This window comes from Urocitellus parryii, chromosome 3 (assembly GCF_045843805.1).
Source record: "Urocitellus parryii isolate mUroPar1 chromosome 3, mUroPar1.hap1, whole genome shotgun sequence".
NCBI lineage: Eukaryota > Metazoa > Chordata > Mammalia > Rodentia > Sciuridae > Urocitellus > Urocitellus parryii.
Window position 1 is genome coordinate 138,030,325 of NC_135533.1, and position 12,637 is coordinate 138,042,961.

Consider the following 12,637-nt stretch of genomic DNA (forward strand, 5'->3'; position numbering starts at 1 on the left):
TGTAGCTGTTATTTCTCATTATAAACCAACTGATGGGCTTATCCATTGGGATGTGGCCTTAGATGGTGAGGGTCTGCCCTTACGCTTGGCCATACTCGAAGTTCTGAGCCAGCAGGACTGAGGGAGGTGACTACACCATGGGCACAGTGAATACAGGCCAGTGTGTGAGCCTTTGGGGCAGCAGCTGGCCAGCCTTTCTTCTGAGGTTGTCATTACTTCCCTTCACATTTGCTCATATCTATAACTACGAACATGATGAGTCTTTGTATTCCTTACTTTTATCTCTGTTTCCACTGCCAGGAAAGAATGACTAGCTGTTGTGTGTCCTTTGTTCAGCCTGCTGTTCCCTGGGCCCTATTGATCTAGATAGAGGAAGAGTCCTGCCTTGTCCAAATTCAGATAGCATCAGCCTAAGAGTACAGTTGCCTTCGACATACTGAGCTTCTCCTTCCTGCTTTCTTAGATTGGCTTTTCAGGTGCCCAGCAATGACTGTGAAAAACTGATAACAGTGTTTACATGCAGGCGGTGGTTGCAGGGATCCAGCAGGCTCATGCAGAACAGTTGGCCAACATGAGAATCCAGGATCTGAAAGTCAGCCTCAAACCCCTGCACTCGGTGAACAACCCCATTCTAAGGAAGCGGAAGTTACTTGGGTAACTGAGCTTATTTCATTTGATTATTCTTCCTGGCTGGTGTGGCTAAGTGCTGAGAGATCAGCCAGGGGTCTGCCCTTTCTCTGTTTCTTAGAGGTAAAGAGGATGTTTTTTAAAGTATATCAGAAATTGGACACACTCTATATTGATCTGAAAAATCTGTTAGCTTGTGTTTAATGTCTGTGCAGAGCCGGGTTCTGAGGTTTCACCTTGTTTTCACCTCTCCCCGAAACTTTTAAAGCACCAAGCCCAAGGACGGCCTTTATATCCATGGCCATGAGAATGGAGCTGAGGATTCAAATGTTGCCCTGGAAAAGCTTCGAGACGTGATTGCCCAGTGTATTCTCCCCCAGGCTGGTAAAGGTCACACCATTTACTAATGCTCTATGTATGTGTGTGTGCATGTACATGGACACTGTGTGTATATGCATGTCAAAAGGGTGTGTAATTTGAGATTATCTGTTTCATCTTTGTATGACAAGAAAGTGAGCACATTATATAGTCTGTGCCCACTGAAAAGAGTGAACAGTGGAAATTCAGAAATGTGGTAAGTTCTACCCTTCTTCTCATTTTCTGTGAGATTTTTATTTAGGCTTAATTGTCAGCATCAGGTATAGAATTTTGTGTTATCTTAGTTTGATAACAAGGGCCCAGAGTAAAGATAATGGAGAATGAAAATATAGATAGGATCAGGATTAGGTGTAGGTTGTGAATACAGAGACCACCACCCTCATTTAGAAGTAGTCCCTGCTGCTACTCGGGTCACAGACAGAGTGACTTGCACATGACCCCCTGCATGTAAGAGCTTGCTTTCTGTATGTTCTTCTTTCCCTCAAGGTGGTGTGATATGAAGGGTATTCTCAGTTGATGAGTTCTTTACCTATTAGGCCAGAAAATGTTGAGGTGACCTATTTTCCTTGATTTCATGGCTTTTAAGAGAACTTGTGACATGTGCCTCAGATAGCCTTCCAAAGCAAGGAATGGACCTAAGAGAAAGAAGGCAGCCCACCCAGTCTTGTTTTCCCTTAGGTTGACCAGGTTTATTTGCCTAGTGACAGGGTTTGTCACAGTCTATTTCTCATCCTCAATACTAAGAACTCTAAAGCTATCAGAGCATTTGTGTGAGGATGTTAAAGTAGAAGAGTTCAGTGACCAGAAGTGGTTGACATTTGATGTTGGAACTAGCAGTAAAGTCTTTCTTTCTCTGGTGGTTTTGCACATGTAGTCATCATTTCTCAACCAGTTGGATATTATGTCATCCCACCTCTGACACTAAAATTCCATGATGGTGCAGGAAAAAATGCAACTTCCTCTTCATCCTTACCTACAGGAGAGAATGAAGATGAGAAGCTGAACGAAGTAATGCAGGAGGCCTGGAAGTATAATCGGGAATGCAAACTCCTGAGGGACACTCTGCAGAGCTTTAGCTGGAATGGTAGGGACCACAGCCACTCCTTTGCTTGGGAATATATAGAAATGATTATGTTTAGAACATGTTGGGTGATTTGGGCCTGAGCTGGATCTATTTTCTGTGAAGTGAAGTTGGAGACTCAGTGTAATTTTGAGGGAGGGGTGTCAGCTGTACAGTTAAGTACTCAGGCATAACTGGTCCTTTGATTCCCTATTATATACCACTGGGGAAAAGAGCGGGGCTGGGGGGAAACCACCCAAAAAACAAACAAACAAAAAAATTGGTTCTCAGAATTCCTCCCACATCACCAGATCACAAAGGAGCAGCACTCAGTGAAAGAGGAAAAGAGGACAGAGGACCAGCAAGTTTACCCTGCTTAGTTTAGAGAAGAGCCATTTCACTGAAGAGTAGGAGTTTGCCAGATCTGCTGCTGGTTGATCTTTTTTTCCCCAGGCAAACTAGGTAGAGAGGGTCATTCATTTTTTTTTTTAATGTTCTTCCTTAATAAGCATTTTTTGAACTAATTTTTATATTGTCATTTGGGTTTAGCAGACTATGGATAAGTTCCAGAATTCTCAGGGAAGGGAGCAAATTCTTTCACTTCATTGCTGGCTTGTTTCTTGAACTTGCCATAGGAAATCTAAAGTGCTGGCCTGGCCATTCCCATACCGGGAAGAGCTGAGCTTCCCTAGGATTTTTATTTTTATTTGAACTACATCATCAGTATAGAGAAGTAATCACATGTGAAGTGCGTACTTCCATTGAATTGTCACAAAGTAAACACTCCTCCAGCCAGCAGCTAGGTCGTAGTGGAACATGTGCTGTCTTCCAGTCACTCCCTCTCTAGGGTAGTCACAGTCCTGATTTCTAGCACCTCAGAAAAATTTTGCCTAGTTTTATGTAAATCAGAATCGCAGGCAAGTCTTGTTCTTTTGCAAGTGGACTTCTTTTAATCAATATTATGGGTCCCATGCCCATTGTGTATAGCAACAGATGATCTCGTTACTCATTACATGTTTATCCTGTATTTGTCCATTCTGCTGTTAATGGATATTTGGATGATTACTAGGTTTTGGTAATTAAGGAAGGGGGCATTGCGAACTGATTTCTCTTAAATGTTTAGGATTGGAGTTGCTAGTTCATGAAGATATTCATCTGTTTGGTTTTTTTTGGTAGGCATGCCACCAGTTTTCTGAATTGGTTATTTGAATTTATGACCTCCCACTGTGGTGTTCAGTTCTAGTTATTCTTTTTTTTGTGTGTGTGGTACTGGGGACAGAACCCACATCCTAGTGCGGGCAAGGCGAGCACTCAACCAACAGAGATATATATCCCCAGCCCTAGTACTAGTTATTCTATATTCATACCAACTCTTGCTTTTATCTCTTTTATGTTAGACATTCTGGTTAGTATATAATGGCATTGCAATGTGGTTTTACTTGGCATTACCCTGATGACAGATGAAATTATGCACTTTTTAAATGCTTATTGGCCATTTATATTTCTTATTTTTTGAAGTATGCCTATTCAAGTCCTTTGTCCACTTTTCTACCAAGTTGTAGCTTTTTATATATGTGTTGGAATTCTTCATAAATTTCTGGATGTTAGTCTATTGTCAGACATACATATGTTATAGAGATCTCTCATTGTGGTTTGGTTTTGTGTTATAGTGAACTCTGCATTTTTATTGCCATTTAATAGAACTGCTTAGTGAACACCTGAAAATGGGAGATTTGAACTACATTTCATTACTTTGGGGTAGTTCCTCCATTGGCAGGGTGAACTTGGCACCGTAAGGTCCACCTTATTGGGTTCCTCTCAGAGTGAGAACTGACCTTATTCTTTCTTGGATTTCAGGTCGTGGATTCAGAGATAAAGTAGATCGACTAAAACTGGCAGAAATTGTGAAGCAAGTGATAGAAGAGCAAACCACTTCCCATGAATCCCAATAATGACAGCTTCAAACTTTTTTTTTTTTTAGCAATTTGAAAAATTATTCTTTAATGTATAAAGTAATTTTTATGTAAATCAATAAATCATCATTTCATTTCCACATTGCTTAACATTGCTATATAGATTTATGTATGGGATTTACTAATAGTAATTGTTTTAGAAAAGCTCAGTTTCTAGAGGCATACTATTATTTTAGGACATATGGTCTTATATTTATAAGATGATAGGTGGAATTGTATCTGTCAGTCAAGCAAGATTATCTTCTTTCTAATAAAGTAAAAGAAACCACATGCCAGGGTTAGATAAAGGACCAACTATACTGACTTTTCTGTGCCATCACAATCAATCACTGCAGACTGCCTGGTGGAGGTCACAGAACGCACACTTAGGTGCCTCTGCCATGGAAAAGGAAGGAACTACTGTGCTCTCATTTCTCTTGCTCCTAATTCCCCAGAGAAAAGTGGCACCGTTCCTCTTGTCATATTTGTTTAAAGGGTATTGGTGTGTTTCTTAAATCTAATGGAATTCACTTTGGGGTTTATTCTTTACATGTGTAACCAGAGCTTTCCTTTACCCTTCCCTGAGATCCCATTTGGTCCTCCCTGCCCCCGCATCCTCCACTTACTCCATCACTTCTTAATTCTTTTCCCTATTCTGGCCCCAATTTTGGGATGATTTTCCTGAGAAAATTGTATATAATATAAACTGGACTTTTAACATTAGCTTTTAAAATGATCCACTTTTTCCTCTGAAAGCTGCCCATTTTTCTCTAATGTTTCTGCCTGGATTTCTTTTTCTTTTTTTTTTTTTTTAAGAGAGAGTGAGAGAGGAGAGAGAGAGAGAGAGAGAGAGAGAGAGAGAGAAATTTTTTTATTTATTTTTTAGTTGTCGGCGGACACAACATCTTTGTTGGTATGTGGTGCTGAGGATCGAACCCGGGTCGCACGCATGCCAGACGAGCGCGCTACCGCTTGAGCCACATCCCCAGCCCCTGCCTGGATTTCTTGATGGCATCCTGTGGGCTGTATTTATTTTCTTCATTTTCAGGAAGCATAATTCTGGCTCAGATAGCAGTTGTTTAATGAAAAATAAAAATAGATGTGCACCTAGTTTTCTTTTGTGCACATGGACACAAACCTTTTTTTTTTTTTTAACATTTTTTGGTGGGTTTCTGTGTCAATAAATAGAAAAGCTTGTAGACAAATTCTAGCTCACAGGACAGGGTAAGAGGATGAGTAGTCTCAACTATTCAGGTTTTTTTTTAATGTTTACTTTTTAGTTGTAGTTGGACACAATACCTTTATTTCACTTATTTATTTTTATGTGGTGCTGAGGACCAAACCCAGGGTCTCACATGTCCGAGGCGAGCACTCTACCGCTGAGCCACAACCCTGGCCCTTAGCTGTTCTGTTTTATCCTGTCAGCTATTCTCTGTAATCATCAAAATCAATCCCACAAAGCTCACTTGTTTTTTTTTAATATTTTCAGTTGTAGATAGATATCTTTATTTTTTTATAGGGTGCTGAGAATTGAACCCAGTGCCTCACATGTGCTGCTAGGCAAGCACTGTACCACTGAGCCACAACCCCAGCCTGCTCACTTATTTTCTGACTCTTATATTTTGCTGAGTATGCCTTCAGGATGACATCTGGTCATTGTGTCACTTAAGAGTGCAACTGATTTGGGGAATGTATGATAAAAACACCAAAGTATCTTTTCTTTTTAATATTTATTTTTTAGTTATAGTTGGACACAATACCTTTATTTTATTTTTATGTGGTGCTGAGGATGGAACCCAGGGCCTCGCATCTGCTAGGCGCCTGCTCTACCAGTGAGCCACAACCCTAGCCCACCAAAGTATCTTTTAAGAATTTCTTTATTACACTGATTGAATTTTATCTTAAAGAATATGTAATTCAATGTATTTTTTAAGGTTAAGTAAAACCTTGCAAAAAGAACTGGGTACTTTTCAAGATAGCAAAATCGATCAGTTAAGCAGCAGAGAAAACCAAAATTTTTATTTACTACCAGAAAATTTAGCTGAGAGTTGAATTAAGGGCTTATTTAGTTTTTCAGCGAAATGCAATCATTTCTTGAAGTGAGGGAAAATGCACTTGTTTCTGAGATATCTGAACCCCTCTAGTGTTCCTACCTGAGGGCAGGCAGGAGTTCAGTATTCCATGGGGAGAGGAAGACAGTAATACCTTTGTTGCTCTTTCTTTAAAAGAGCCTTCTAGCATTAACTTCTCAAATTTTATTATTTGGGTATCTTCTAAAGGCTCAGGCTGATTTTTTTCTTTTTCCTTAGAGTGTAGTCAACTTTACATCTTGATGTAAAATGGCATCCAAAATGATACTTCTTTTTAGTCTAAGCTTCAGTTTCTTGTGTTTTAGTCACTTCATATTGAATTCATGAGAGCAGCCTGACTCCAGACATGTCCCAGATGAGCACCATGCTGGAAGACTATAAAACCCTGGCGGGTGCTCCAGCTGTTGTAACACAAAAGAGGGCCCTACCCTGATCGGAGCCCCTTGAAAAAGCAGTAGGCTCCCCAGAGACTCAATACTGTTTGGTCTTCAAAGTGTTTTGTTTGTATATTCCTAAGCCAGTAGTAAATTGTGTTTTAACATACAAATCGGGTTTCCTGGTGATACAAAATCCACACATAACTGAAAGTGAAATCATATATCTTCCTTGTATTTCACAGACTAACACCCACCTGTGGACACTTAACATTGTAGGAACAGTTCTTGTAAAGCAGCAGTTTACAATCTAGAGTTTCCCCCACATGACTTGCTGACCCTCTGCTGATTAAGACCATTACTCAATTACCTTTAGACTTGAGGTAGAACAACATCCTTATGTTTTTCTGGCTAATGTATTGTATGATCATAGGAGAATGCCTGTGAGAAATTTATCTTTTTGAAAAATGGAATTCTTATTAAAAGAGCTTATATTGTATCTGGGTGAGAAAAATAAGTTGAAAGAATAGCAGGTATTGTTGGTCAAAGAAAGTTGAAAGAAGTTGAAAGATTTAAATCAGATCTTGTCTATCAGTTTGTGTGTACATGTGTATTTACTGAGAGCTGGGAAAACTGGATATTTCATTTTAGTTATATATTTTTTAAATTTAAAAGGTACATTGTTCTTCCATGATTGACTCTTGATTCTTTTATTCCATCAAATGACAAAATAGGTAAGAAATTATCCCTACTTATTTTGGTTATAACACAAGAGAAGTACCCTAAAATCTTAAGTATTATTTCCAAACTCTATAATTTGAAGTGGACTTGCTCTTACATAAACTATAAGAAGAAATCATTTCACTTTTTTTGCTATAAATTTTCTAATGAATTTATGATGTGACAGTATGAATTTTCTTGCTATATGCTAATGAAATATTTTATCAACTGTTAGAAATTAAGTTTTCTGTTTTTTTGTTTTTGGGTACCAGGGATTGTCTACTCAGGGGCACTTGACCACTGAGTCACATCCCCAGGCCTATTTTTGTATTTTATTTAGAGACAGGGTCTCACTGAGTTGTTTAGCACTTTGCTTTTTGCTGAAGCCGACTTTGAACTTGCAGGCTTCATGTCTCAGTCTCCTGAGCCATGGGGACTTCAGGCGTGTGCCACCATGCCCAGTGAAATTAAGTATTATTAATTGGAGATAGATAATGAGTTCATATACTCTCTGGTGATATCTGATATCTTTTGGTACCATTATGATTCTATTCTGAAGTAGAGCATTTCCTCATTGCCAAGTGTTACCCATAGTCACACCTTGTATTTTACAGGTTTCATGCTATAAATATTTGACTTAATATAAAATTATTTTTATGCAAGATAAAAAACATCTTATTTTAGTTAATCTTAGAATGCACAGAGGATGAATGACTGGGCCAAAAATAAGTAAACAGAGCTTCTCTTTCCTTTTAAATTTTTACTGCTAAACTCACCAACGAAAAAAATTCACATCAAAACCAAATCCAAGGGCTGGGGTCGTGGCTTAGTGGTAGAGCACTTGCCTAGCATGTGTGAGGCACTGGGTTCGATTCTGGCACCACAGATAAATAAAGGTCCATCAACAACTAAAAAAATCTTTAAACAAACAAAAAAACAACCCAAGGACTTTCACAGACACTAAACAGTTCAATTTAAGTTATAAAGTGAAGAACTTTTTAGAAATCTTAACCTATTTTACTTATTTCTTTTGGTACCAGGGTTGAACCCAGGGGCATTCAACCACTGAGCCATATCCCCAGCCCTTTTTTATAATTTATTTAGAGACAGGGTCTTGCTGAGTTACCTAGGGCCTCACTAAATTACTGATGCTGGCTATGAACTTGTAATCTTCCTGCCTCAGCCTCCCGAGCCACTGGGATTATAGGCATGTGCCACTGTACCCACCTATTTTATTTTCTTGATCAGGGTAACTAGATACATGATTAAACAGTTTTATTTTGCCACACATTTTTATATTGGATCGGTAGAGAAAAACTGAATTTTTAAAAATGGACATATATATTTTTTAGTTGTTGATGTACTTTTATTGTTTTTATTTCTATGTGGTGCTGAGAATTGAACCTAGTACCTCACACATGCTAGGCAAGTGCTCTACCACTGAGCTACAGCCTCAGACCCTAAACTTTATTTATTTACTTTTTTTTGTAGCTCTAGGGATTCAACGCAGGCCCTGGTCCAGGCCAGGCAAGCACTATCAATGAGCCACACACCCAGTCCAGTAATTGAACTTTGATACTGGTCCCTTAGATACTTCAATGGTGAAATGCCTTAGGAAACTCTGGGTAGAGAACAATTATTTATAAGCAAATATAAAATGTCTAAACTCATTTATTATGAACAAAGGATAGTGAGGGAAAACTTGGACTTTTTTTCTTGAATTAAAGGAAAAATGAGTCACAGGCAAAGGATTGAATTGAGAAAGAGTACCCTCAATAATTCAGAAACGAGGAAAAGACATAGTAGGCAGGAGAGAACTCTGTCCTGCTCAGAGATCCCTAGGAAATCTCCGTCCCCTCCCCCGGTCTCCTGCCAGAATGTTGGGTTTCAAAGAATGAACAGATTAACGGATATCAGTACTAATGTGGTCTCAGGAGAAGGAAGGTAATTGGCCTGATTTATAGTACTGGCCGAATCTTACAGGCCTGCATGGCTCATCTCTCCGCGAATGTTAAAGAAACTTAGTCAAGGAACATGACAGCTGTTTCTGTTGAAAGGATTTCCTGTGCTATGGAAACCATCCAAGACCAGGAGGGAAGCAAGAATAAAGAGATACACCCTGAAGGCAATAAGATTCAGAGTTGGATGGAAACCACCCAAAAGGAAGCCAGCACAGATGTCGGGATGATATGTAAGTCTCTGAGAGTCATGTCAGGGAGAGCTGCCACAGAGAGACACAGACCCTGTATCATCATTTGGGTCATGTCAGTGGCAGCATCACTGAGAAACTCTGCCTCCATATTATCATCTCTACAGAAAAATCAAGTGGCCTTCACAGAAGCGAAGATAAATTTTCTGATTTGGATTCCCCAGAAGTGGAACTTGAGGCTGGGTCCAGTGCCAGGACATTCATGTATCAGGTTAGGGATCTTGATGCTGTTGGTCATTTTTTTGCCAAGCATGTACTGTTACCTGGGATCAGTTTCTTATTCTTTCTATGAAATAGTCATCCCCAAGAGTCTGACAGTGGAGGGGCATGAAGACCCAGTGGGAAAGGCATCGTACATGCTGTTTATGCAGGGCCAAAAGCAAGTGATTCGCCTCAAAGTGAAAAGAGACTATTCTGTAAGTAACTTCCCCGTCTACAGTTACCATAATGGCGTCCTGGGGCAAGAAACGCCTTCCATCTCACAGGACTGCCACTATGAGGGCTACATAGAAGGAGCGCCAGGGTCTTTTGTTTCTGTCAACACCTGTTTGGGCCTCAGGGGCATCCTGATTAAGGAGGACACATCCTACGGCATCAAGCCCATGCTCTCTTCCAAACAGTTTGAGCATGTGTTATACACCATGGCACATCAAGCTCGAGTCTCCTGTGGTGTCACTTCCCAAGACAGACCAGTGTCCACCAGCCAGCAACAAGGGAGCAGGAATCCTCTTCCACTACAGGCACTGTCCTACTTGTGGTCACGCACCAAGTACGTGGAGATGTTTGTCGTTGTCAACAACCAGCGGTTCCAGATGTGGGGCAGTAACATCAATGAGACAGTCCAGAGAGTAGTGGACATCATTGCTCTGGCCAATGTCTTCACCAGGGGAATAAACACAGAGGTGGTGCTGGCTGGAATGGAGATCTGGACCGAGGGGGACCTCATAGAGGTCCCCGTGGACCTGCAAGTTACACTCAGGAATTTCAACAGCTGGAGACAAGAGAAGCTCTCGCACCGTGTGAGGCACGATGTTGCCCACATGATCGTTGGGCATCATCCTGGAGAGAACATGGGCCAGGCATTTCTCAATGGTGCCTGTTCAGGTAGTTTTGCGGCGGCTGTTGAATCCTTCCATCACGAAGACATCCTCCTGTTTGCAGCGCTCATGGTCCACGAGCTCGGGCACAACCTGGGTATTCAGCACGACCATGCGGCCTGCATTTGTAAAGATAAGCACTTTTGCCTCATGCATGAGAACATCACCAGAGAAAGTGGCTTCAGCAACTGTAGCTCTGACGACTTCTACCATTTCCTTCATGAACACAAAGGGGCCTGCCTCTTTAACAAGCCACGGCACAGAAGCCGCAAGAGGGAGGCTGCTAGTTGTGGTAATGGTGTGGTTGAAGAGGCGGAGCAGTGTGACTGTGGTGACAAATGTGACACTCACCCATGCTGTGACACACTTTGTAAACTGAAGGAGGGGGCTCAGTGTAGTAATGGACTCTGCTGCCATAGATGTCTTCTCAAAGGGAAGGGCACATTATGTCGTCCTTCTCGAGATGAGTGTGACCTCCCTGAATATTGTGATGGTCAATCTGAAAAATGTCCTGTGGACAGCTACAAACAAGATGGCTCATTGTGTGACAGAATTTACTATTGTACCAGGGGGCAGTGTAGAAACCCTGATAATCAGTGCCTGAGTATATATGGTCACCCTGCACGATCTGCCCCAGAAGAATGTTATATTTCAATGAACAGGCACCCAAGTCGGTTTGCAAACTGTGGCCATCGTACTTCAACGACCTCAGCATACGTTAGGTGTACAGATGAAAATATATTTTGTGGAAAAATTATATGTACAGGTGTTGCAACCATGCCAAGAATCCGACCCAAACATACGCTGATCCAGGTTGCTCATGGTAATGACTGGTGCTGGGCCATGGATGCCTATAACCTTACTGACATCCTTGATGATGGTGATGTGCACCATGGCACTTACTGTGCTCCAAACAAAGTTTGCAGTGCTCACTCCTGTATTGATCAAGCTGTGCTCCATTATGACTGTGAACCAGAGAAACGATGTTATGGAAAAGGAGTGTGTAACAATTTCAGGCACTGTCATTGTGAAGATGGCTTTGCACCTCCTGACTGTCGGCGTCCAGGGACTGGGGGTAGTATAGACAGTGGCCCTCCTGGTAAGCCAAAGTCCCTAAAACAACGCAAAGATAATTATAAAGAAACCCGGAATACTGAGGATGATGAAGCACGCCTTAAAATGTTGATGATCGCTATCCCTGTAGGTCTCGTCACATTATTGTGTACTCTAATGCTACTTGCTTACCTCTGGTCTGAAATACGGTCAATGCTGTCACGTGATTCAGAGTCATCTATAGCCCCAGCAAAGGCGGCCCCAGCACCCAAAGGGGCCCCAGCGCCCAAAGGGGCCCCACCTCCCAAAGGGGCCCCTCCTCCACCTGCCCCGGAGGAGGCCCCACCACCTGCCCCGGAGGAGGCCCCACCACCTGCACCAGAGGAGGTACCACCAGAGTAGGCCCTACCACCAGTAGCCCCAGAAAGGCCTGCACCAAAAGAGGAAGCAGGTGAAGGATATGAAAAAGAAAAGGCAGAAAAAAAAAAAAGAGAAAAGGCAGAAATTTACTGGAGGATGAAGCCAAATATGTTAAATCACCCCAGGCATGGAGTGGGGAAAGTGAAGTGAGAATTACCTGCACCAACTGGCTCTGACGGGACTGTATTATACTAATGTGGGAGAAGGGATTTCTCCACTTTCAATATTCATTTTAGTAAATTTATTATATTTTCATATATGAAATCACATGAGATAATCTATTTTTTTTTCTTTTTACACATTACCTGAAGCGGTTTTATTTAAGCTCTTTTCATGGATCATTGCCATCAGTGTCTTTTACCAATAGGGCTGATTTTGAGACAAATGAAATGGTTCTTCAGGGTATGCCATCTTCCATCTGAATTGGTTGACAATGTAATATCTGAACCTACATTGCTATCTCTGGGTTATTTATCACAGTCATAACCACTGTTATGTAAGGAATATTATATTTGTGATTAGAAAATTCGAATTGGCCCTGTCAGATTCTGTTCATGAAACAATTGAGGTGATTTTAAATGAATAAAAGACTTTTTTTTTTTTCCAGATGAAGCAGCACTCTAGACTCCAGGTAGCTTATAATTTGGGGTCCTTTGT

At 41.1% G+C, this 12,637-nt stretch overlaps 2 protein-coding genes across 4 annotated transcripts in view; both read left to right on the forward strand.

The window, feature by feature from the left end:
- Mapkapk5 (MAPK activated protein kinase 5) overlaps positions 1-4,118 on the forward strand; it is a 34,868-nt gene extending 30,750 nt beyond the window's left edge. For 2 of the 3 annotated variants that reach the window (XM_026386014.2, XM_077796112.1), the window contains 4 exons: positions 524-654; positions 896-1,011; positions 1,985-2,089; positions 3,923-4,118. In XM_026386014.2, the coding sequence (XP_026241799.1) occupies positions 524-654; positions 896-1,011; positions 1,985-2,089; positions 3,923-4,017 (447 nt within the window). In that variant the 3' untranslated portion in view covers positions 4,018-4,118. Of the gene's footprint in view, positions 1-523; positions 655-895; positions 1,018-1,984; positions 2,090-3,922 lie in introns of all 3 variants that reach the window. The other variant, XM_026386015.2, reaches the window with a different exon arrangement.
- Positions 4,119-9,463: 5,345 nt separating this feature from the next.
- LOC113180838 (disintegrin and metalloproteinase domain-containing protein 1a-like) lies at positions 9,464-11,962 on the forward strand. The gene has a single exon (XM_026385981.2). It carries the CDS (start codon positions 9,464-9,466, stop codon positions 11,960-11,962), a length of 2,499 nt encoding a protein of 832 aa, XP_026241766.2.
- The last annotated feature ends 675 nt before the right edge of the window (positions 11,963-12,637 follow it).